At 43.9% G+C, this 23,806-nt stretch overlaps 1 protein-coding gene across 1 annotated transcript; it reads left to right on the plus strand.

Annotated features, from left to right (window-relative positions):
- Positions 1–56: 56 nt before the first annotated feature.
- Positions 57–19,846, plus strand: COG7 (component of oligomeric golgi complex 7). The gene is made up of 17 exons (XM_054212557.1): positions 57–379; positions 1,405–1,553; positions 2,031–2,147; positions 2,334–2,502; positions 4,364–4,446; positions 5,226–5,348; positions 6,868–7,066; positions 9,159–9,286; positions 9,869–10,023; positions 11,208–11,324; positions 11,858–11,923; positions 12,679–12,865; positions 13,859–13,999; positions 14,454–14,537; positions 16,515–16,629; positions 18,920–19,063; positions 19,524–19,846. Exons 1-17 carry the CDS (start codon positions 214–216, stop codon positions 19,688–19,690), a joined length of 2,310 nt encoding a protein of 769 aa, XP_054068532.1. The 5' UTR covers positions 57–213; the 3' UTR covers positions 19,691–19,846.
- The last annotated feature ends 3,960 nt before the right edge of the window (positions 19,847–23,806 follow it).

Consider the following 23,806-nt stretch of genomic DNA (forward strand, 5'->3'; position numbering starts at 1 on the left):
GGGGGTGGGGGGGGGAGAACAGGCCGCGGGGCCTACGTTCCGCGGAGCCGGGCCGGCGGCGGCGGGGAAGCCGGCCCGGCCCCGCGCAACGGGGGCCGCCCTCCATTCCGCGGGTACGGTGGCCGGTAAGGGCCGTTCGGCGCGTTTCCTGGTTCCCTGTGAGGCCGCGGCCTGTGGCGGGGCCCGTCCGCCGCTGGGTCCCCACCGGCGGCGATGGATTTCTCCAGGTTCCTATCGGATGATTTTGAAGTGAAGAGCTGGGTGAACGCGGCTTTCCGGGCCGTGCAGCAAGAAGCCCCCGGCAAGGTGGATGCCCACGCCGCTACTCTAGTGATGAAGTTGCAGCTCTTCATCCAGGAGGTCAACAACGCGGTGGAAGGTGAGGTGGGACGCGGGGCCATCGCCAGGCGCCCTGGCCCTTTGTAGACTTGTAAACGTGTCAGGCTGGATGCGATGTGGGTTTTGTTACTTCGTTTTGCCTTTCGTCTCGCTCTAGTACTGACAGCTGTGCTTCTGTAATCTCTGTGTCGTGACAGATCTGTTCTAAACACTGAGAAACAGCTGCCCCTGCCAGGGCAGGTTTAGGTTGGTTATTAGGAAAAATTTCTATCCCGAAAGGGTTGTCAGGCATCAGAATGGGCTGCCCAGGGAAGCGGTGGAGTCACTATCCCCGCAGGTATTTAAAAGATATGTAGATGTGGCACTGAGGGACATGGTTTAGTGGTGGACTTGCTGGTGTTAGGTTAACAGTTGGACTTGATGATCTTAATGGCCTTTTCCAACCTAAAAGGTTCTATGATTCTGTGATAAAGTACATATTTAAACTTTAAAGTTTAAATATTCTAGGCACTGCTGGGTGCAGGGTATGGGTGGGGGATCACAGAATGGTTTAGGTTGGAAGGGACCTTAAAGATCACTTGGTTCCCACCCCCCTGCCCTGGGCAGGGACACCTCCCACCAGTCCAGGTTGCTCAAAGCCTCATCCAACCTGGCCTTGAACGCTTCTAGTGGTGGGGCATCCACAACTTCTCTGGGCAACCTGTGCCAGTGTTTTACCACCCTCAGAGTAAAGAATTTCTTCCTAATAGCTAATTTAAATCTCTCCTTTGTCAGCTTAAAACTGTTACCTGTCGTCCTATTGCTACACTCCCAGATAGAGACCTCCGCCATCTCTCCTGTAGTCCCCCTTTAGGTACTGAAAGGCCGTTATAAGGTCTTCCTGGATCCTTCTCTTCTCAAGGCTGAACAACTCCAACTCTCTCAGCCTGTTAGATACACCTAAAGTTTTGTTGTTTGGTGTTTTGCTTTGTTGTTTGGTTTTTTTCCAAGTATTGAAGATTATATTCCCTCTTTCCTGCAAGGGTTCTCAGGCCCTCCTCACTCTACTGCTTGGTGTTTCTGCAGAAACAAGCCATCAGGCTCTCCAGAACATGCCCAGAGTCCTCCGTGAAGTGGAAGTCTTGAAACAGGAGGCAACATTCCTGAAGGAGCAAATGATCCTTGTTAAAGAAGATATAAAGAAATTTGAAGAAGACACAGCTCAGTCAATGCAGGTAGGTTCTTGTCTTACTTAGTGTTTATCTGGAGCTTGTGAAATTCTAAAGTTTCCAGGCTTGTTTGTATTAAACAATCTTGTGAACTCACGATAGACAAAACCGCTTTTAATGTTAATAGTAGAAAAGTGGGCGTGACACAGACTAGTGCAATCTGCATTTCCTGAGGAACCGCTGATCATGTTTCAGAGTTGCTGTTACCTGATCGGGGGCACTAATTTCTGCCCGGATTTCTGCTCCGTTAGTTGGGGTGCGTAGCGTTTTTCAGATAAAGTGTATATTAAAAGTATAAATCCAGAATTCAAACTAACCCCTTCTTATTTGAGTTTGGAAGTTGATTTAACATCTCTAGCTCTTTCAGCCAACTCCTTCCTCCTAGTAATGGCATGATCTTTTCACACGTTTTTTTAAATTCTAATATATCTGTGGCACTCATCTTTTGTTTCAATGGGCAACATTATATTTTTTTTCCTTCAGGTCCTGGTAGAGATTGACCGAGTGAAATCTAGAATGCAGTTGGCTGCCGAATCTCTTCAGGAAGCAGACAAATGGAGCACGTTAAGTGCAGACATTGAAGAGACTCTTAAAACACAGGTAGATACCCCATTATTTTTTTTTTTTTGTCTTTGTGCCTTCAGCTTTCCAAGGAAACTGCATTTAAAAGTAGATTCTTGAAGTCACTTTAAAACATGTACCTGTTTGTAAAATGTCATTATGAAACAACTATTAATGCTTTCTAAGGCCACATTCGGTAACGGGGTTGTCTTTCCCTGGTTGCAGGATGTGTCTGTGATTTCAGCCAAACTCACGAGCATGCAGAGCAGCCTGGCTATGCTTGTGGATACGCCGGATTACTCCGAGAAGTGTGTGCATCTTGAGGCTCTGAAGAACCGACTAGAAGCCATGGCCAGCCCTCAGATTGTTGCTGCTTTTAACTCCCAGTCTGTAGGTCAGTAACTCTTGGTGTCATTTACTATCAGCGCAGAGTTTATTGTCTTTAGAAAGTAAAATGTTGTTTGGGTGGGGAGTTTATGTCCTGAAGGCTCCTGGCGCTGGGTTGTGTGCTTTTTCTGGTGGAGCCAGATGCCATGAAATGTTCTGTTCTCTCCAGCTGCCTGTGGTCCAGTGCATCTTTGGGTTTTGTACAGTTTGGTGTACCTGTGGCCACTATGGGAATTAAGGAAAATGTGAGTTGGTTTTGTAGGCCATGCAGATGGGTGAAATGGAGGTGCTGAGGCAGGGCTGCCCTGCTGTCATAGTTTAGTTAGGCCATGGATGCTCTCCAAGTGGGAAGTGCTGCTCAATTAAGCAGAAGACCTCTTTTTTCTACTGGGCATTTCTCTTGTATCTTGGTGTTGTAATCATGAAGGAAGTTTGTTTGGAAACATTCTGACTCCTTACTACCTTGTAAAAGCTGTTTTATAAACTCTCTTTTAGAAGATTTGTCTTTTTGGACTGTTCTTGGTGCTCCTTATTCCCTCTCCTACTGTCATAGTGCTTCTGAAAGATACTTGTTCTGGTTGTTGCTTCTGATCTGTGTGCACCTTGAGGTCCCAGTGAGAATCTGGGGCTGCGGTGCTTTTGCTGCACAACGCTCTGTGGAGTTCTTGTCTACTTAAAGGCAAGGTGCCCCAGTGTGTAACTGCAAACAGCTGGAGGGAGTGGAGGAGGGAAGAAGCTCTGTGCTGTGCTTCTAAAAATGTTCTTAATCCTTTGAATAGATGTCTGTCTCCTCTGTCCCATTTCTCTTCTGGCTTTTCTTCTTTGCACAGCCTCCTTTTTTCTGAACTGTGCTTATCACCTTCGCAGTACATCCCATGCCTTTTTCCTGCTGTTGCAGTGCATTACCCTTTACAGACAAATTCAAGACAAAGAATGATGTTTTGGAATATTTTCCCTGTTTAGGATGAAAGTAAATTGAATATTCCTATGCTCTGTGAGTTCTACACCAAAAAAGACATATAGGTGCGAGAAAGCTGCTGGCAGCAGCTCTACTGGTACGAGGTCCTTTGCTTGGGCATAGTGTTCAGAATAATTAACTTTAAGCACTGTTGGCATTTTCTTTCAAAATCTGTTCTGGACATGTGTAGACATTGGCTTTTTTTCCCATTGAAGAGAGTTGCTCTGTTTAGTGTGAAGTCATGTTTTTTCCTGAAGTCCAGCTGCTATAAATGTAATACAAGTCTGTAAACATATCCCCAGAGAGTCTGTATTCTGTGACTTCCACAGATGTAGAGCACTTAAAGATGCTTAGTGTTCTAGTTTACCTGCCTTCTGGGTCCTGTTTGAAAAACAATGGCTCATTACTAATTTCTCCAACCCCAGATGTATTTTGTGAATAGAACTATAGTCATCCCCCTTACAGTACAAAACAGACTTTTGAGGAACTTGGATTTCAAAGCTTTGCGTATGAGCTAACTCAGTCTCGAGGCAGCTACCTTAGGTATCAGTTTGAGGAGTTCTGAAAGCAAAGCTTAGGACTTTGTGAGGTATGTTCCAGTTTTGTAGACGGTGACTTGTTTCTGGAAAATAATGTTTTCCTTCTAGGAAATGCTCTGGTTTTATCTGTCTTTAATACTAGATGGATTTGCTCGTTAAGAAGTTAGATTCATTCCTCATGTCTGCTACTTGTTCTTGCTTGAGTGTGGGTTTTGGGCAGTTCTGCTCCTATTTGAGAAGATAAGCAAACAAGAGGTGAAAGTGAGTCTTTGTGCATGCTCCCTTAAAAGAAGGATTCTCTTGCTCAGTTAGACTAAAGTCTCACCCTCAGCTTTGAGACTGTTAACTGCCTATTACTTTGTTTTGTGTAGATCAGGCAAAAACGTTTGTTAAAGTCTTCACTGAAATTGATCGGATGCCCCAGCTTCTTGCTTATTATTATAAATGTCACAAGGTAAGTATTTTGATAATATTTTAATATGGGGGAATGAAAATTTGAATTCTTGCTTGGCATGGACTGTAGGGGGAGCTGCTACATCATGTATTTTACCTTTCCTGTTCGAAGGAGGATGGAACCTGTTCTTTTCCGTGTTTCATTCTCTGACTTCTCTTTCCGGCTCCTAATAGCTTTAGTTACCTCCATATTTCAAGAGTATTTCTCCATTCGGGGCTTTGTGTTCGTTCCTGCAATAGACATGGGATATGTGTGTTCTGCGTGATTTCTCTGTGCTTTGTATTTTTCCTTTGCTTTTCTTGGATGTGGCTATGTCAGCAATAACTTTATTGCTGCGACTTGCCAGCTGCTGACTTCTGTAAACTCTTTTCAGGTAAGATTAAAAGTTGGAATTCCAGACAGTTCTGTAGCCATAACCTGATCCTCAAATTTCTCTCATGACTGTGACTTTTGAGGATTAAGTTCAAGGCTAGGGCTTGCCAAGTATTTCAACTATTATGTGGGAGTATCAGTTACAGTCTCATTTTATGAGTAAAATACCAATGTTAATTAAATCTTTGAATCAACTAAGACGCCTCTAGCTTTATGCTGAAAGTCTTTTCCTTCTGTGGTGCTGCACTATAGCAAAATGATATGTTGAAATCTGGAGAGAGCAGTAAGGGTGGGCATTGTGTTTTAGCAAAAGTGCTTTACATGGCAAGTTCTTGGTTTGAAATAAGAAAAGCTAGATCTGTGGACTGTCAGTTCTCCTCTTAGAATGGTTCTTATTTCCCCTGCAGGTGCAGCTGGTGGCAGTGTGGCAGGATCTTTGCCAAAGTGACTTAAGCTTAAATCGCCAGTTGACTGAACTGTATGACACGCTCCTTGGGACCTGGCACTCACAACTTCAGTGGGCTACTCAGGTGCAGTGACTGTTTAGTATTGGTGCGCTGTATGGGAGAGGACGAGATTGAGCACGCTCTCATAAAGCTCAGAACAGTTCATTGGTGCTCACTCTTTGAGTTATACTCTGTGCCTTATCAATGCAGGACAGGGTTTGCAACCTACTTTATGTTTCTTGTCCATCTCTTGCAGACAAAATTTGATTTCTGGTGTTCTACCAATAGCAAGGTTGCTGTGTTATTGACATTAAAGCTGCTCTTATCACTTTCATCTGTATCTTAAGTTAAATCTAATTTGTTGGTGTTGCAAATGTGTTCTGTTGCAAGACATTTGAAATGCCTGGATTGCTTTATCGCTTGGCCTGGAGGAAGCCCCCAAGGTCATATTGGACTGATTCATGTCACTCTGTGTAAGATACCCGAGTGCTTCTGCTGTTGCCCCTTGGAGTCTGTGTACTTGTTTTTCCTGCCAAGGATAATGTAGGATCCAAAAAAGTTATTGTCCTTTAGTGAAATGAAGAAATAAGCTCATATTGTTGAGCCTGTAAGAGTTTTTCATCCATGAAGGGTAAGAGATTCTTATCTTCATGTTACGAAGCCTGGTGCAAGTGCTAGGCCTGTACTGCAAAGGAGCTCAGTGTTTCCTTGAAATGTATTTTTTCTGCCTAATGATTCGATGTGACTTACAGGTCAGATGTCAGCTTACATTTTAGCAGATATTATTTGAATTGGAGATTGTGAGAGAGAAATGGCACATGGGATAAAGCTCATGTCACTCAATCTCCTGTGTTGGTTCTGCTTTCTGAAGAATTATTGGACCTTTTTCACGCTATTCAGTATCCATGGCGACCTTGCTGCAGGAGACTCGTGGTGATCCCAGCTTTCAAAGCAAATGAGCAAGAATAGCTGACAAAAATGTCACAATAAAAGGCTGTAACATGTTTTATGCTAGTGGAGCTGATCAAGTTCCCAGCTCATGACAGCACAAAATGGTCATCTTCTTGATCTGTATATCACTGTCTCTCACCAATAGGTAATTTTATATTAATTCTTTAATAGAAAGAAGCACACCCCCAGCACAGTTTTCTGTGAAAAAGTCCAGGTCGGACTGCTGCTGCTTTCTCTCCCAACTCTTTACTCCCTGGTTATGGCAGCCTGCCTCTCTGCTGGCAGCATTTGCAAACCCATCTCTTCTGCCTCTTCTGTCCCTCTGTTTCAGGAGCCCAGGTCTCTGTGGCCAGGGCATAAGGGTGACTAGAGGGGCCACGATTGCCCCTGGGAAGCATTGCTGCTTGTGTGAAGGCTGCTTCTGACAGCAGGGCAGCAGCACGTATGTGCTGGGGGGTTCAGGAGGCTTGAAGGTATCAGCCTCTGGGTGGACAGGACCTGCTCAGTTTGGAGTGGGACAGTTGGTGGGTGTCCTTGCTGAGATGGTGATATGCGATTTGTACATTATGGGGCTTTCTCTGGAAGCTGTCTGCTGCCTGTCATCTTCCTCTGAGATAATGTGCTTTTGCTAATAGCTTTTCTGTTACTGCAGGTTTTCAAGAACCCCCATGAAATTGTGACTGTATTGTTGATTCAAACTCTGGGAGCATTGGTGCCTTCCATCCCTGTCTGCCTCAGCACTGCCATGGAGAGAACAGGCCAAGAAACCAAGCTGAATAAGCTGCTGGAGCTCTACGATGCCACCATCCACTTCGCAAAAGGGCTGGAAGTAGCAATGCTGCCAAACCTGAGTAAGGCTTTTGCACTGAATTTTGTCATTCTGTTCTGTCAACTCCTTTGTAAAGTTCCATTATGGGATTTTGTTTAGTTTTACATGGAAGGAGGGATTAGCTCTTCTACAGTATTGACCAGTTACATGGCATCTGCACCTTTGTGTCCGTGTATGTGTATATATCTTACACTTAAGATATTGACACAATACTGAATGAGCTTACTGAAGCAGAGCTGTTCTGAGCATGCTTGCTGTCTAGAGTAAACAGTACTTAGCACTTTTCCTTTTACAAGCATTAGTATTTCTTCTGTCTAATGGATGAGGAAATGTCTGTAGGGAACCTATCTGTGAAACCCATTGCGAAAGAACACTAAAGCATAAAAGTCAAGGAGTTTCCTGGAATTAAGTCACACCTTACTAAACAAGAGAAAACCTGCTTGAAAGCTGCATCTGTTGGATTCTTAATTTTTATTTTTTGGTTTTTCTGTTACTACTACTTATGTTTTAATCAAGTGAAAATGAAGGGCCAAATATTATTTCTGAACCGTTGATAGTTTATTCCCTAGCAGCATCCTTGGTGTTTGATTCAAAATGTAACCTTACGCTGTGATGTTTGTCATCTCTCATTTTGGTCATGACTTGATGAATAATTCCCACAAACCATGAACTAGTGCAGTGCTGTGTTTACATAGGTTTATGCCTGACTTGAACTGTTGGTTATTTATAGTCCTTTATTAATCTGGTAGGGCCCCTTCAAAGACCAGCTATGGGAAAATCCTAAATTAAAGCTAATGGAACATTCCTAATGCTGTGTTTCCTGTGCCTGGTTCCTCATAACATTGTCTTGAGCTATTTAAACCCAGATTCTTACTTGATCATGTAAATTATGATTATTGGGCAATTTCAAGGAGTGTGACTGTCATTGTGTCTGTTTTTGTTGGCTTTGTGATTGCATACCATTGTCAGTCATTTTCAATCCTTGTTTTAGCTTAATTTATGTTATGTAATAGAAACAATTAAAAAGAATTTGAAAAATTATGTCAGATTCTAGAAGATTATGGAATAAGAAGGCAGCTGCTGAACTGTTACCTGACTGTGTTTAAAAGAAAAAAGAATTCTTTATTTCCATCTCTTTCGCTGTGGGATAAGACGTTTGGGAAGAGAAATATCTCAAGAATGGGAAGGCCAGGTGACTCAGCAGAACAGGGTCAAACCAGTTCCTACGTATGTGTATTTGAGGGAAGGGTTCAGTTATGATTCATAGGTATAATTCAGGTTGGAAGGGACCTCAGGAGATGATCTAGTCCACCCTCCTACTTCAGGCAAGGTCTGCTATGAGTTCAGACCATGTTGCTCAGGGTATTGTCCAGTCTGATCTTGAAAACGTCCCAGCATAGCACAGGCTTTGGACAACTTGCTCTATTGTTTGTCTGTCCTTAGGGTGTAAAAGCTTTTTCTTAAATCCGGGATTCAAAGTAATTCTGGTTTGCTGCTAGTTTGAGTTTGGCAGAACTTCACAATAACAGCTAAGTGTCCAGTTCCAATTTGAAAAATAATCATTCAGACCTGTTTTTTGTTTGGGTTTGCAGCTCCCTGCTCAACACGGTGGCACTGAGATACTGAGTTCGTGGTTCATGTTCAGCTCTGGTTGATGAACACCGTGAAGTAGTAGTGCTAAGTGAATTGAGTTAGTGTCGATTATTCTAAGTATGAACCAGGCTTTCTGATAAATGAGGATTGCCCCTGTTTTAAGTTGTGGGAGTAACGTGTTTCCCTTCTCAAATGGTTTCAATACCTTCCTTCTGCCGTAGGTTGCAATGTTTAATAGATTTTCGTCACCCAGGCTGTTTTGGAGCAGTGAGTGATAATTTTCTTGAGGCACTTGTTGAGGTAGAACATCTTGGTTTTAGAAAGCAGGTAGAGATAATAACCTTGTTTTTAAAAAAATGAAAAAAAAAATATCTGTGTAGTTGAGACTTAAAGCTGTTGGGCAACATTCCAAGCCTGTGTAGGCAGTGTGCTCTAATTGAAGGACTACTGCATGTTGCTTGAAACAGGGTTTTTAGTAACATGTTCATCTATTTGTAAACTAAACATCTGATTCTTTGTAGAGGAGCAGAACCTGGTAAAAGTGATGGAACTGGTGGAAGCAGTGTATGGTCCGTACAAGCCCTATCAACTTGAGTATGGAGACCTGGAAGAAGAAAATCTCCTCATTCAGATCAGTGCAGTGCCCTTGGTAACGTAGCAGTCTTTGTTCAACTACACAGGGAGAGGCTTGAAGTGTCTGCGAGATACAAGGGTCTTTGCCATAGTTATTCTTTCCTCCTCTAGTGTTTTCTGTAATATTTCCTGTTTGCAGTATACTTTGATACTGTTAAGTAAATTTTGTTTAAGAAATAAAGTTAATTTCAGCAGCACTGTCAGGTTGGAGGTAACTTCTCCTTCACCCAGTAACTGGCACTGTGTGGATCTGATGGAGAAAGACTTTACCAAAATATTCCTATCAACCAAGAACCTGCTTCAGGTTTGATAGAATTTATTAAGACCAAGACTTGGGGGAGGAAAGTCCTTTTTGTGGAAGATTCTGTGGTTGGCAGAACTGTTTTTCCTGGAAGACGTTGTAAATGTGGGATTTGTCAGCCGGACTTCTATTAACAGGCACTGTTCAGGAGGGTGGAAGCAACCAGCATTGTTCTCCCTTAAGTGTGTCACGAGATTGGAGGATACTGAGAGAACATGTGTTACACGAGGTGTCTTTAATGCCTGGACATTCACTAAAGGAAGAGTCAGGCTCAACTTTGTTGTTGTTGTTATTTAGGAGCATTGGGAAGTAATTGACTGTGTCCAGGAACTGAACCATTCAGTCAACAAACTCTTCATTCTGGCTTCTGGAGCCATCGACAACTGCATTAAACTCACTGATGGACTGGGAGTGTGTGGGCTCCTTAAGGCCCTGAAAGCTCTGTTCACAAAGTAAGGTGCTTTTAGTTACACTGCTGCATTTGTCGTAAGGGAATAGCAAGTATTCAGTTTGTGGCCAAGGACTTTGTAGTTTATGAAGAATGGCTGAGAGCAGAAAGTATCTCTAACCGTAATATGAATCATCTGATATCCCCTCCTATCACTTAATTCAGATAGTGACTATTTCTTAGGGGAAAAATGGAAGCTTTTTATGGCCAAATAGCAGACTTTTCTTAGTTGTTTTCTATTCTGGTTCGGCTGAATTTTCATTTTTAATAAATACTTTTGGAGTGGAAAATGTTTCTCAAAACAGAATAAGACAAAGACAAATTCGGCTGATGAAAAGTAGAATTCCGTGGGGAAATAAATACTTACTGGGACAAGTGACCGCACATTCAGAATCTACCTGTAGGTACGAGGTACCCTAGTGAGTGAGGTTCACAATAAGTTCTTGTCTTAAAGTATCACTTGCATCCCACTTAGTATTCCAGTACTGATCCCTAGTTCTTTCCTGATATCAAAGGAGCTGCTCACAAGGTATAAATCAAACTGTTACCTTGCTGCCCCGTGGGGAAGAGGAAGGCACACTTCTCTGCTCTCACTTTCTTTATAGGCAATTACGTAGCAGTGTGCATGCCCCTAACGTATGGGCATTATTAAAAAGAAAAAAAAAAAAGAGGGTGTGTGAAAAACAAAATGTTCTCCTTTTTATCCATGTTCTCATCTGGTGAGTGGCTGTGAAAACAAATTCATGAGATTGTTGTCACTGTGTTCCTGGAGTAAGAGCCAAGTGATGTTGTGATGTTGTAGTAGCAGTAGCCTTATAAACTTTTTCTGGTCTTCCCTAGGAGATGTGATTAGTGTAGTGATAACAAAAATATCTTACTCCTACCTTCTCATGGGAGTGGAGAGTTCCTAGTATGCGGCATATTGAAGTAGACACGCAGTATCTGTCACTCTTGAGTTTCTCCCTGTCTTCTGGTGTAGTCTTGAGTGGGCTGTGGCTGATCAGTTCTTCATGTCTGCGTGTTTGGACTGGAACAACAGTGTCTCTTCTGAACTCCTTTTAATATTTCCTGGTTCTTTTTCGGCCCTTGTAGAGGATTGAATGAGCAAATCACAGGACATGCGGTTTTGCTGCTCTCCAGCCTATTCTCTTATGCTAGTGCTTATCTCTTCTCCATTTCTCATTACAGGTATACATCTGACTTTACAAATACATTGCAGTCTATACGAAAGAAATGTAAACTGGATGATGTGCTATCAGATTCTCTTTTCCAGGAGGACTGGACTGCATTCCAAAACTCTGTCCGGTAAAGGGGATTTTTTTTTCCTGGCTCAGAACTGATTTTTGTATCAGAGTTGGAAGGGAATTACTTAGGGTCAGTTTACAGAAATTCTTAGTGCAGAATGCAGGGCTGTGCCCACTTAGCTGCAGTGCTACTGGGACCATTAATGTTAGTGACTGGGTTTCAGGTTGCTGCTGGCACAGTAAGTGCTATGAGACTCCCCACCCTGTCTGGAGCAAGTCTGCATGTCGTATCACTTGAAATATCCGCAGCTATTAGAATTTTTCCCAATGACACTGAGCAGGCCTTAGCCCTGATGACAAGAAGTAGCATGTGGATGAGGCTGTTGGGCAAAAAAATTCAGTACGTTATCAAATGGATGCAGAGTTAATAGCCAAATTAACCCTTAACAGATGTGCCCCCTGTGGGCTGTGTTTTGGGTATTGCACTTTATAATTACTTGACACGTGTCTGAGATGGATTGTCTGGGGGGAGGGGTGTCTGGCATTATCTGCCTCAAATCTCACAACATGTGTTTTTGTCTTGTTCTTTCCCAGGATAATTACTACCTGTGGTGAACTCCTTCGTCAGTGTGGAGACTTTGAGCAGCAACTGGCCAACAGGTAAGCGTTGCTGAACTTAATTCATGAGCTGTCAACATAGGTACAAAGTTGAAAGAAAACAAACCCCAAGGTGCTTTTGTTGCGTAGATGATGGAGGGAAAGCAGAGATACTGTGATTTCCCCCCCACTGCCCCTCCCTGTCTTTTGAAATGTCAGAAGTGGGTCACAGGCTGTTCCGCTCAGTCGTGCGCCCTGAGACAGTCACAAGAATCTTTTTTCTTGGATACCTGGCTGGGCATCAAATGGACTGCCAGTTTGGGGAATTTCCCACCAGCTCAAATTGGCAAGATTCTCACCCCCCTTGTGACACGGGGCATGAATCATTTGCTGAAATGAATCTAGGTGTGCCTTAACTAATCGATGCCTTGTAACTTGAGGAGCGTCAAGCATAGGCAGCACGTAGGTCTTTTGTTGCTTGTAGGCGGTGCACTGTTCAGCCTATTGTACGATGAAATGCTTTAGTCTGACGAGTGCCTGTGCTTTGTGTAGGACACAGAGGCCTGCAGTGCACAGGAGGCTTGGGTTTGTTCCGTATTTGCTAGATGTTCTGAGAGCACAATCCTCTCTTTTTCATCTTGCTATTTTTGCAGTTTTTGAGTTGCACAGTAGACGTCAGAGTAGGCTGTAATTAGTGTCTGCTAACAATGAATGCTCTCTCCCTTGAAGTAACATAGTGTTGGTCCTTGGACCAACATGAGAACAACAGTGCTGATTTCGGAGGATTTTGCTCGTGACTTTTGTTTACTTATTTTCAGGATTTTATCAACTGCTGGGAAGTATCTCTCAGACTCCTACAGCCCTTGTAGTTTTTCTGGCTTTCAGGATACCAGTTCTGCAGACAAGAAGAGCTCTATAAAGAATCCCTGGCAGGAATACAATTATCTTTTGAAGGAGAATGCATCCGAGTATGCCAGCCTTATGGAAACGCTTTACACTCTCAAGGTAGCTTTGGTGCCTGGGAGAGCCTGCCTCTATCACAGGGTGCTGTTGAGCCCACATTTGGTAGATGAGACCTGGATTCCCCCTACAGCCTGATTACGTTTCATCCTGAGCTGCAGCCTTTTGATGGGCTCTGTTCCAAGTCTTCCACAGAAACACTCATTGATCTGCTGAGAGATGAAATGTCCAAACCCAGGAAGTCTGGGCTCATTCCACCTCTCCCCAGATCCTGGCTATGTTTTGTGAACATGCCCTTATCAGTTCAAGTGAGGGAGATTTTATTGCAGAAAGCTTTGGGAAGATTGTGTTGGAGCCATCTCAAATTCTGGAGCCCACATACTGGCTTCTGAAGACTTTTTTTGGCACTTGTGCTCTGCTGCCATATCCATTCTGAAATATGATTCTGCAAGATCATTCATGCATGCATCTGTGAACAGGGTAGAATGACTCCAGTTATCTTCTTGTGGATCTAAGTTATGTTTGCCATCATCGGTCACATGTAGTAGTGAAGTCAAGGTTATGAGTTCTGTCTCATTTCCTCAGAATGTTTTGATTTCTTTTGCACTTAATTTACCTGCAACTTGTACAGCTCTGCTTTCACTGTTAAATGTTTGACTTTATACCTTTGCTGAATAGTCAAGTTCCATAGGTACCCGTCATGTAAAACTTCTGCTTGATTCCATGCAGGGAATCGGTTTGTTGTGCCCTTTGAATAAAAGGCAGTTTTGCCATTTTCTCTGAAAGTTTCTCAGTATCTAGCCTGCACTGGTGCCTGGCATGGCGGGAATGCGATGCTGATTTTTTGCAGTGCTCAGTTTCCATCTTGAATAACTAGTTAGAATAGGTCATCCCAAGGGAAACAAGCTGTGCCATTGCAGAGGATAGCTCTTTTGTATTAGGATGGCCCTAATAAAGACCTCTTTAAGAATGTTAATATAGCTTCTCTGTGGTCTGTTTAATGACTTCTGTATGTGAACGCCTTTCTGTGTCTGTTAGGAAAAAGGCACCAGTAACCACAACCTGTTGTCTTCATCTCGATCTGCCCTAAGCCGCCTCAACCAGCTGGCACACCACTTGGCTTTTGATTCTGTTTTTCTTCGCATCAAACAACAACTCTTACTCGTTCCAAAGATGGAGGTGAGTAATGGGTACATCAACCTGATCTGAACTGGCAAGGTTTACCCCTGGGATCCCTTAGGGTGGAGTACAAGGTTGCTTAACCTTTCTCCTTTTCAGAATGTTTCCCCCTGGTATCATATTTCTTCCATGAGCTATACTCAGTGAAAACATTTACCTTCTTTCATCCAGAGAACTCACAACAGGCAGCCGTGTTTGTAAGCTCTGATGTTTATTTGAGACGTTGCTTTTCTAACCTGTGGCAGCATGTGTTTCCCACAGGGAGCTGTGTGGAAAGGGTGTGTTTTGGGCCTGAGGGAGGACGAGGGTAGCAGTTTTCTCACCATCTCTGTTCTGCTTTCCAGAAGTCCTTGGCTAGTCACAGTTCGTGTCGCTGGGTGACCTCTTCCTAGAATACGGATAGACTTCATGCTCCAGAAAGTCCTAGATTCATTCTGCACTTTTTGCCTTACAGGGCTGGAGCTCTGGTGGCATTGGTGAGACCCTGACAGATGACCTGCCAAACTTCAGCCTGACTCCTCTGGAATATATCAGCAACGTAAGAGCATGTGAGGGTCATTACTGGAAGCCCAGTGCTGGGGGAATCTCTTCTGTGTTTCCCTAATTTTTTGTAAAATCGTAGTATTTGTTAAAATTGTTATATGATGGTGATATATGCTTTCAGTGGTCCAGCCCTCATCAGTTGGGTTGTGTCATTTTTTGTAGCTTTTGTGAAATCCCTGTCAAGTTCTGGAGTAGCCAAGGAACATTGGGAGCACAAGGAGAGTTTCTTCCCTATTGAAGTGCACTGTTTACAGAGGGAACTCTCATAACGGGATGGGAAATGCCAGCTTTTGTTTGTAGGGGTGAATACTGAGCATATCTTCATAATGCAGTGCATGTAGCCTAGAATTTCCTGCAATGTGTATTGGAGTGTTTTAATGATTCTGTGAAGTTAAAGAAGTCTTGAGCTCTTGCCCTTCTAATCCCCATGCGACTCCCTGGTTTCTCTTTCTGGTGGAATAACAATGAAACCTTTCTGGCAGTGGGGTGTCTGAGTGGAAAAGGAGAGTGAGCTGCTCATTCCTTCTGACTAGGCACTCCGCAATTCAGTGCTGCTGAACAGCATTCGGGTTGCTCTCCCATTCTCCTCGTTGGTGTTTCAAGTCGCTGCCAAATTTGCAGTTCACATAGTAATATTAGCTGCTGTTATTATCTCAATACAAAGTATAATTTGATAAGCAATTTTTTTATGTTACCATCATTCTGGGCATCACACAGGGAACGGATTTTTCAAGGACAGGCTGCAACCAAAAGCTTTTAATATTTTGGTTTCCTCTGGTTTGTGGCCTACAGACTGTTATACTCTGCTTTTAAAGCTTTAAAAAGAAATTTATAGAACTAGGTAGGCGGTCAATTTGTGGGATAATTTTGTCATGGGTAGTTTGAATTTAGCTATCTGAGAGAGTTTTAGGAAGTTTAGAAAGCTCATGGGCAGTATATCAGGTAAAATTTCAAGGAAAGGCTCCTACTGAATTTCTAAGTAGCTTTCTAATTAACACAGTTCACCAGGAGAGACATGCACGGTTGGTAAGAGGCTAAATATACTCCCCTGCCACTTAAATTGAAAGTTAAAACTGAGATGTGTATGGTTGTTACTTGATTCTGTAAGGAACCAAAGGACATTTCTGCCTGTCCAAGGCAAAGAGGAACTTCAGAAAATTTCAGATACAAAGCATTTGTTTTCTGACATCTTTTCAGATCTACCGTTTATCATGCTGCTGAGAGATAGGTGGGCCAAGACTGAGCCACAGCTTTGTCTTGGGTAGTCTTGAAATAGCAATAATACATTGTGCAGTAAAATTGAAAACTAAAAAACTAGAGTGGAATTTGGAAGCAAATTGATGTGGCCTATGTGCTGTGTAGAAGAAAAGGCAGGTGATGTGAGCACAGGAAAAAAGTTATTAATGATCATGCTCCGTAATGGGGAGGCACAGTACTCTGAGCTGTACCTGCACCTAGGAAGATTCTCTGTAGCAGCAGGTAATCACTTTATAAACAGTGCAGTATTTGTTGTATGCCTGAAGTTATGTGGCTCATGTGTGTGAATTCGTGAGCACACTCCCTGTTGGGGAGTAATACATTTCTGTAATTCATGATTATATTGTCACTTGAATCTATGTTTCCTCTTCTGTGGTCTTGTTTGGTTCAGTCTCTTAGATTCTGCTCTAGAAAACAAATTGCTGGGAACATTCCAGAGGTTAAGATTTGCTTGGAGTAAGAGTTCTCTGTACAGGTTTTTCTTAACATGATTGTTTCAATGGTTGATTCTCTGACCTCATGAAAAATTATTTCTTGTACAAAGTACGACGATGAGCAAGAAACAACTTGTTTCTAATAAATGTAGGTTAGTGAGTTGCTGTCAAGCTCAGCTTTCTGCTGTCAGGCGTGGATTACTGCAGTTGACTTTTTTTCGCTAGCAAAGTACTTGCTTCACATTTGTTCAGTGACTCAGCTCTTTGTGCTTTTATTCTAGATTGGGCAATACATTATGTCCCTTCCTCTTCATCTTGAGCCATTTGTCACTCAAGAGGATTCTGCTTTGGAACTGGCATTACATGCTGGAAAACTGCCTTACCCCCCAGAACAAGGTAGGGTGAAACCAAAGACTTGCAATGTCTGGGGGAAAACCTTCACATTATGATATTACATGGGTGTGACGTGTTGTGGTAACAAACCTGTTTGAGATCCATTTGCTATTGTCTAGTCAAGCTGTTTCTTCCAGGAGTCTTCTGGTAATACCCAGGAGGAGATTCTAAATAACAAGTAAAACCTTTTCAGTTTCATTCAAACCAGAAACTTTAGCTTGGTCTATTTAACTTTAGTGTTCATTAAAATTGTGGTTTGGGGTGCAGGCTCTGAAGTATTACTGTTTCAGAGTTGGAGTAGCATTTAATATCCTAGGTGCAGGGAGTGAACAGGAGGCACCTGGGGTCAGTTCCCAAACTCTGAAGGGAACTGTTGAACCATCTAGCCTGAAAGACTTCTCAAGTTAGCTTTTCCAGCTTCTGCTCCTTATCGGCCCGTCCATTGGACTGCATATGGTTCACGGAGCGGCTTGGACTGTCTAACAGCTTGCTGAAGGGGGAGTCTTGCTCCAGCTTTGCACTCCTGCCCTCTCCTTTGTGCTGGTTTCATAGTAGGGCCATTTCCATTCATTAACGCCACGGAAAAGTATTCACTTTTTCTGGCCTAGTTTCTTTAACAAGTATATCAATAAAGTGATATAAATCAACTTCCTAAGAGGTCTACTATGCAACAGAGTTGGCGTGAGTGGACAGCAAGGAATAGGCAAAGAGGAAGCTTGTGACCATGTTTAGAAGTGGTGAGTTGTTAGGTTGGCTGACCCTCTGGTGTAATGTCCCCATCTACTGAAGAAAACAACCCTGCGTCACTGATCATACGGCGTATTCTTATCCCCAGACTATCTAAGCTGGAATTCTTGCAACAGCTGCAGCCATGAGCTAACCTAGTGTGAAGCTTAAGGCCCTAGTGAAATCTGTAGAAAATGTCTAATAAGCTTAATTTTACACTAATCACTTGTAGTATAAAATATGCAGTCGTCCATGACCTTGTCCCATAATTTGTTGCTAGTAAAAGGGGAGCCCCTGAGCTCCTTTTTTCAGGAATAGACATTCGTTCTCAAGCAGGATGGTAATGCTGTTTTCTTATAAACAGCTTTTTCCTCTCTCTCTTTTTTTCTGTAAATCCAGGAAAAGATACTGTTACACCTTTTGTGACGTGCTAGCCTGTGCCCATCTGTGATAAAGGTTAGGAGCCTGTGGCCAGAAACTAGTCTGCTGTCTGTCGTGTTTTGGACAGGTTTTGCATCTTTGGGAATTTCTTAAGGGTTCGACCATGTTTCTAGTCTCCGTAGTCGGATTCTTGCTAAGTAAGGACACAATTCTGGAATGCTGGCCGCTTCATTTAAATTCTTTTTTCATCATATATTAACTCCAGCTGAAAAAATCATTAGAGCTCCACCGCCACTACCAGTGCCACCGGAGTCTAGTGATTAGATACCAGCCACAATGGTTAAACCCCCCATGCTGAAGGAAGTGCAGTGGCTGCTGACAGTGGCTGCTGAGACAGCTATGGCCCAGGTGCCTCTTCAAAACTTTGTCCCCAGAATGCACCGAGTTCTTTCTGCATGTCGTTTCTTAATTTCTTGCAGCAAGCTGAATTTTGGCTCACGTTCGTTCTTCAGATGGCCGTCCTTACCTGTTGAGTCATTAGTCCTGCTGCAGTTAACAACAGTAGCTACATAAAGCTTCCCAGCAGGCTGGCAGCACGCCATGGTTTGCTGTGGTTAATCTCTTCGTGGTGTTTATTTCCACTGATAATCAGGGAAGCGTAAAGCTTGGTATTTGTAGTCTTCCTGTAGCCTTCTGAGAATACGCTCTTCTGAGAATAGCCTTATTTTGTCATCTTAAAGCATTTACATGTTTAATAGCTTGTTAATTTTCAAAACACTTAGGAGCACAGAATGCCTTTAGGGCTTGAAAAACCACCTGTGAATCCTTGTCATTGCAGTAGTTTGTAAACTACTCCTGGAAGATGATCCTGTAGAACATGCCAGGCAGTGCCCCTGATCCCAGCCTGATCACCTGTCAGCCCTTTGAAAACGACTTAACCTGGAGAAATGATAAAGTAAAGCAAAGCGTTTTGGGTCTTGAGCTAACTTTCAACGTTGTATGGTAGCAGGGAGGATATGTAACTGCTTTGATTACTACAAAACCATCTGATAAACTCTGAATCCTAATGAACACCTTAATGTCTCTTTGAAGAAACAGTTAACCATTTACGAATTATGTTTTGTTACACAACCAGCAAGTGCAGGTGAATGAGATTGCTGACAGCTAACGAGAATTTTCTGTCCAGGAGATGAATTACCTGAGCTGGACAACATGGCTGACTATTGGCTGGGCTCCATCGCCAGAGCTACGATGCAAACGTACTGCGAAGTCATCCTGCAAATACCAGAGCTCACCGTACATTCGACGAAGCAGCTTGCCACAGACATTGGTAAGCTCAGTGCGCACGTTGTCCTGAGAACTGTTGCCGTAACACACGGACTCCTCTGTCATTACATTAGATTTGAAGAAACTACAGCCTGGGTTTCTGTAATTGTGAGCGTGTTGATCTGATACCGGCATGGTGGAGTGGTTCACAGCTGCGCTTTTGCTTTGTCTTTGTTCTGTCGCATCCCTCGCCAAGGGAAGGGTGACGTTCTGGTAGGTACTTCTTCACTGCTTTGTGCTTCTGACTGTGGAAGTCAAAGTCCTTCTGAACTGAGAAAATTCCCTTACAAGCCAGCCTTAGCAAGAAGGATCTGTATATATTCTTTTGAAGTGTGGCACTGCTGTTTTCTGTGTTTTTAAGCTAGCAGTGACAGGATTCGAGCTGTCATGAAGAGCGAAGAGTAACTTTCGCTTGTGCGGTGTCTGTTGCTTGTTCAAATCCATGTTTATCCTTAATCTTACAGATTATCTAATAAACGTGATGGATGCCCTTGGCCTTCAGCCATCAAGAACACTGCAGAATATTGTAACTCTGTTGAAGGCAAAACCAGAGGACTACCGGCAAGCTGCAAAAAGTGTGCCCCGCAGAATGGCCAGCAGCATCGCAGCGATGAGAGGCCTGGAGTGTTAGCTGTAACGTCCCTGCTGCTGGACACTGTTCAAGAGCTGAACTTTTTTGGGTTGTTTTTACTTCCCTATAAACTTTGCAAGGACAGTGAAAATGTCTCTGGGAATGAGGGGAATTTACTTCTGAATAACTTTTAATAAATGTCTTTGTCTAGGAAAAGCTCGTTCCATTTTTCCACCTTTAGAAATGAGGAAAGATGTCCTACAGCCAAATTTACCAAAAACTATCTGGATGACCTTGAGTAGGCTGAGCAGCGCTGGCTTCTGACTAGAAATGTTCTGCCGGTTGCTGGAGAGTTCATGCTTCGTGGCGGTGAGATGACTGTCTTTTTCAGAAAATTTAATCAATTCTGAATCTAAAATTATGGGGTAGGTGCAACAAAGATCGACTGATTGGAAGCTTTTCTACCTGGAGGCAATCGTTATTGCTCAAGTCTGTCATTATTCACAAAGTCAAGAAGACAGTCTCGTCAGTGAGCAGATGAGGCATGAGCAAGCTCAACCCGGAGAATAAAACCAGTTTTGTAGGTTGTTCCTTGTGCGATTAATGTATTCTACTGAAAGCTATGAAGTTTATAAGAAATTTAATGGAAGTGTTGTTTTCGTGTAAAATTTATTAAAGCTTGCTATATAGATCTTTGTAAAACAACTCGTCCAGACTAAGTATGCTTCCAGCGCTCCCACAGCTTTTTTTCTTAGGAAAAAATTGGACAAAATTCAAAGAGGGCCCAAAACTGGAATGCCAAAACTCTTCTGGTTTGGAGGGGAAACAACATCTTTCTTCCCCTTATCTTATCCTCTTACCACCAGATGCCATGGGAGAACGATTCTTTTCCCAGTGTCTGTGTCTTTGCCTCTTCTTTCCTTAATTTCGTTCCGGTTGCTCTAATCAGCGTTTAGCCCAATCCACAAATTTTTCTGCTGTCTTTGCTTTTTGGCTGTTTTTTTTTCCCAGGCAGCCTCTATCTTTCGGACAGCTGTCAGTTCTCATCCCAGTTTGGGGAGGCGAGGAGAGCAGAGGTGCTTTATAATCAGTTCTTGAGTTTTGTGGATTTTGGCACCTAAAAAAATTTCAGAGCTGGGAAGTAAAATTTGTTGCCTGGATTTTTTTTTTTTTTTTCTTCTTGGCAGGGTTTTCAGTTAGATGGTTCCTCTTTTGTGTCAGGGTATGAAAAGTCTATTAAAAAAATCCCCAAATGAGTGGGAAATTTGGTACTGTGGTGTTGAGACTTCTCAGGTGTCTCGTTTGGCTGCGATTTGTGAAGCCTTTCCCCTGGAGAGCTCTGTGCCCGGTCCTGCTCCGTGCGCAGCTGAGTCTCCCAGCGGCTGCACTGCTGCTGCAGCAACAAAAAACCAAAAACCCTTGTGCCTGTACCTGCAATCGGTCCATTTGGGGGAGAGAGCCAAGCCAGTAAAGAGCCGAAGTCAAGTACCTGAGACACTTTCTGCTTTTATTAGTTTGTCAGACGCCCTCTATAAACCAGCAGTAACTGGAATAGTAAACTGTCCATGTCCTGCCAAAGAACATGCTGTTCTCTAAGATAGGTGAATCTCGCTGTTCGTGCCTCTCCCATCCTTCTCCTGCCTCGTTACTAGAAGGTGAGGATTTTTGATGCTGTTCTTTGCCTACTGCTATTGCATTTCAGAGGGCGAACGGCCCCGGGCAGGCACCCAACTGGAGCTGGAGGTGTGAGAAGCTGGAAGGTGCAGACACCTGAGACCTGCTGCTGCCTTTTCTGTCCGTTACAGCTCTGTGGCAGCAGACGCCGGAGCCCACCCCAGCATGTCGGCAGCCGAGGTGCTGCGTTCCAAAGTGCCTCGGAGAGGGCTGGCCTGGGAAAACAGCTCTGCCTTCCCCCTCTCTCTGCAGCCTGTCTCATCGCAGCGAGCTCCTCACGATTTCATCAGCACAAGGAACAGGCCCGGGGTGTTCCACGCAGAAAAGCATCTGATGTCGCTGCAGTGTCTTTATGTTTGAACAGCTATTCGGGTTCCCGCACAACCGGACTTATTGGTAGTGATGTTGACAGTGTTATCTGTTGGTGAGAGTGTGAGAATAGATGCCCAGGTTTTTGTTCTCAGCTTTCCTAGTGTTTTAAGCGATTGTTCCATTGTGTCTTTTGCAGGGAGAGGTGTTTTTTCACTGTTGTGAAATCGTTTGGAGGTCTTTGTCAAGATAAGTATTAGCTTGCGTGCACACATTGAGCACTGAATTGGGCGGGTGTCAGGTGCTTGTTTCTGACTGCTGCAATGTGGAATAAAGTGCTGTCACTTTTCAAGAACTCTCCTTTTTGGTAAAGGAGCCTGTACTGAGGGTTTGTGGTGCTCAGGGAGGGAAGCATCCCTTTAGGGAGAAGGGAAGTGAGGCGTCAGGCAGGAAAAGTCTAGGACAACTTGTAAGAGCTGGATTCCTCTGTCTTTACAAGCGTCCTAACTGCCTTTCGTCTGCCCTGTTGCTGCTCTGGGTGGTTTTATGTGCTTGCTGAGCTCATGCCGTACCCAGGGTTAGATGGTTTCCTCACAGAGCAGCGTGTTCGTGGGCTGTTGGTTATTTGCTCTTGCAAACGAGAACCAGCTGACGGATAAGGGGCTGGGGGCAGCTTGTGGACTTGATAAGCAGGTGCTCCCTGAATCAGGGGTTTTATTCCTTATATCTTCTAATTCAGGTATTCTGTAGCTGCGGATGACTGTAAATTACCCCTATTTTTCTACTCCTCATCCCAATCAAGATCGGAGGCGAGCATGGCTGCTCACCAGCCCAGGAAGGCTGTTGGTGAGGGAGGAGGTCTGTGCGCTGCATCCTCGCTTAACTGTGCCAGTTCGTAAGGAATCTGGCGCTGAAGGATGAAAGCGTCATATCCTTCTTCTCCTAGTGGAGAGTAGCAAGTCTACTGTTTGCTTAATGTGTAAAAGCTGGTCGTCTGTTGTTTCTGAGGCAAAACTTCTGGAGGCATCGTCCCCGATGCTAAATAGCCTGTAAAGCTTTTTGGTGGAATGAGTAGGAAGTTCTGCAAATGAAACTGCTCTGCTAAATGTCAGTGTCAGCTTCTAAATAACCCCCGATCTCCTGATTTTTCAAGCGGTGGCAACTAAAACAACCGCAGCCTCTAGCTCGGGTGGTCCGTGAACCGTGGGCTGCCAGGAGGGAGAACCAGAGGAGGGGCTGTTCTGCACGTGCCCCGGCTGCAGGTTTTTCCCTGTGCATTGTTTTGCGAGCGCCGTCAGAATCAAAAGCCTCAGCCCGGTGGGTTGCTGAAGCGACAGTGAAACCTCTGCACGGTTTAAAAATCTGCTTCTAATCTGCGTGGTGTCCTGCGCGTGCTGAGCGAGAGGTGGTGGGACTCCAGACGCTGAGCTGAAACCCAGGAGGACGTGAAGGAGCGCACCACGGGTACACACCAAGCTCCGCTCATCCTCGCCCCTGCTTTCTCAACAGCAGAAAACCCAAATGGGCTGAGAAGGTGATTTCCAAAGCTATTTTGTTATTTAAGAATCTGAATTTAATTTTTAAAATGGGGTTAAGCTTCTTGTTCTTATGATGACCAAGTGAAATTGGAAAATGTCTGTAAAAAATTCAGATATCAGAAGTAACAGAAAACCAAACCTTTAGTTTAAGTTGCCATAAAATTTTAAAAATTCATGAATCAACTCATAAAATTAAGGCTGCAGATACTCTACGCATTATTATCTTGTAGCTACTGCAGCAGTGTTAGAGCAGCTATACACCAGTACTTCAGGGTTTGACTTTTTCAGTGAGTTTTGAACACAGAAGTGCCCTCAACGTGGCGCGGCATCTCATCCGGCAGATCATCCCCCAGTTCCTTGGTCCTGCTCGTGGTGGTCTTCAGCAACTAGACCCACCGCTTCCACCGCCGCCGAGGGGAGATGGAGAGACCCTCATCACACTCTGCCCCAGCGGCTCTGCCCCGGAGCACCGTGCGCTTGGGGACCTTCAAGCGGAGAAGGAGCGTGGACCCCCCTCGCTGCCCCATGCTCACGCCACGCTGGGCGCCGTGCCCAGGACATCGTGTTCCCCGGTCCCATGATTTAACCACACAATCATGTTTCCTCTTGAAGTTTTACAAAAGTACTTCACTAAGGCAAGTCCAGGTGGGTTGTG

The sequence above is a fragment of the Rissa tridactyla genome, chromosome 8, assembly GCF_028500815.1.
Source record: "Rissa tridactyla isolate bRisTri1 chromosome 8, bRisTri1.patW.cur.20221130, whole genome shotgun sequence".
Classification (NCBI taxonomy): domain Eukaryota; kingdom Metazoa; phylum Chordata; class Aves; order Charadriiformes; family Laridae; genus Rissa; species Rissa tridactyla.

Coding starts and splice junctions, on each gene's coding strand:
- COG7 (XM_054212557.1), top strand. CDS start 214: ATGGATTTCTCCAGGTTCCTATCGGATGATTTTGAAGTGAAGAGCTGG. Junction 1,554..2,030: donor ACACAGCTCAGTCAATGCAG/GTAGGTTCTTGT, acceptor TTTTTCCTTCAG/GTCCTGGTAGAGATTGACCG. Junction 11,325..11,857: donor GCATTCCAAAACTCTGTCCG/GTAAAGGGGATT, acceptor GTTCTTTCCCAG/GATAATTACTACCTGTGGTG.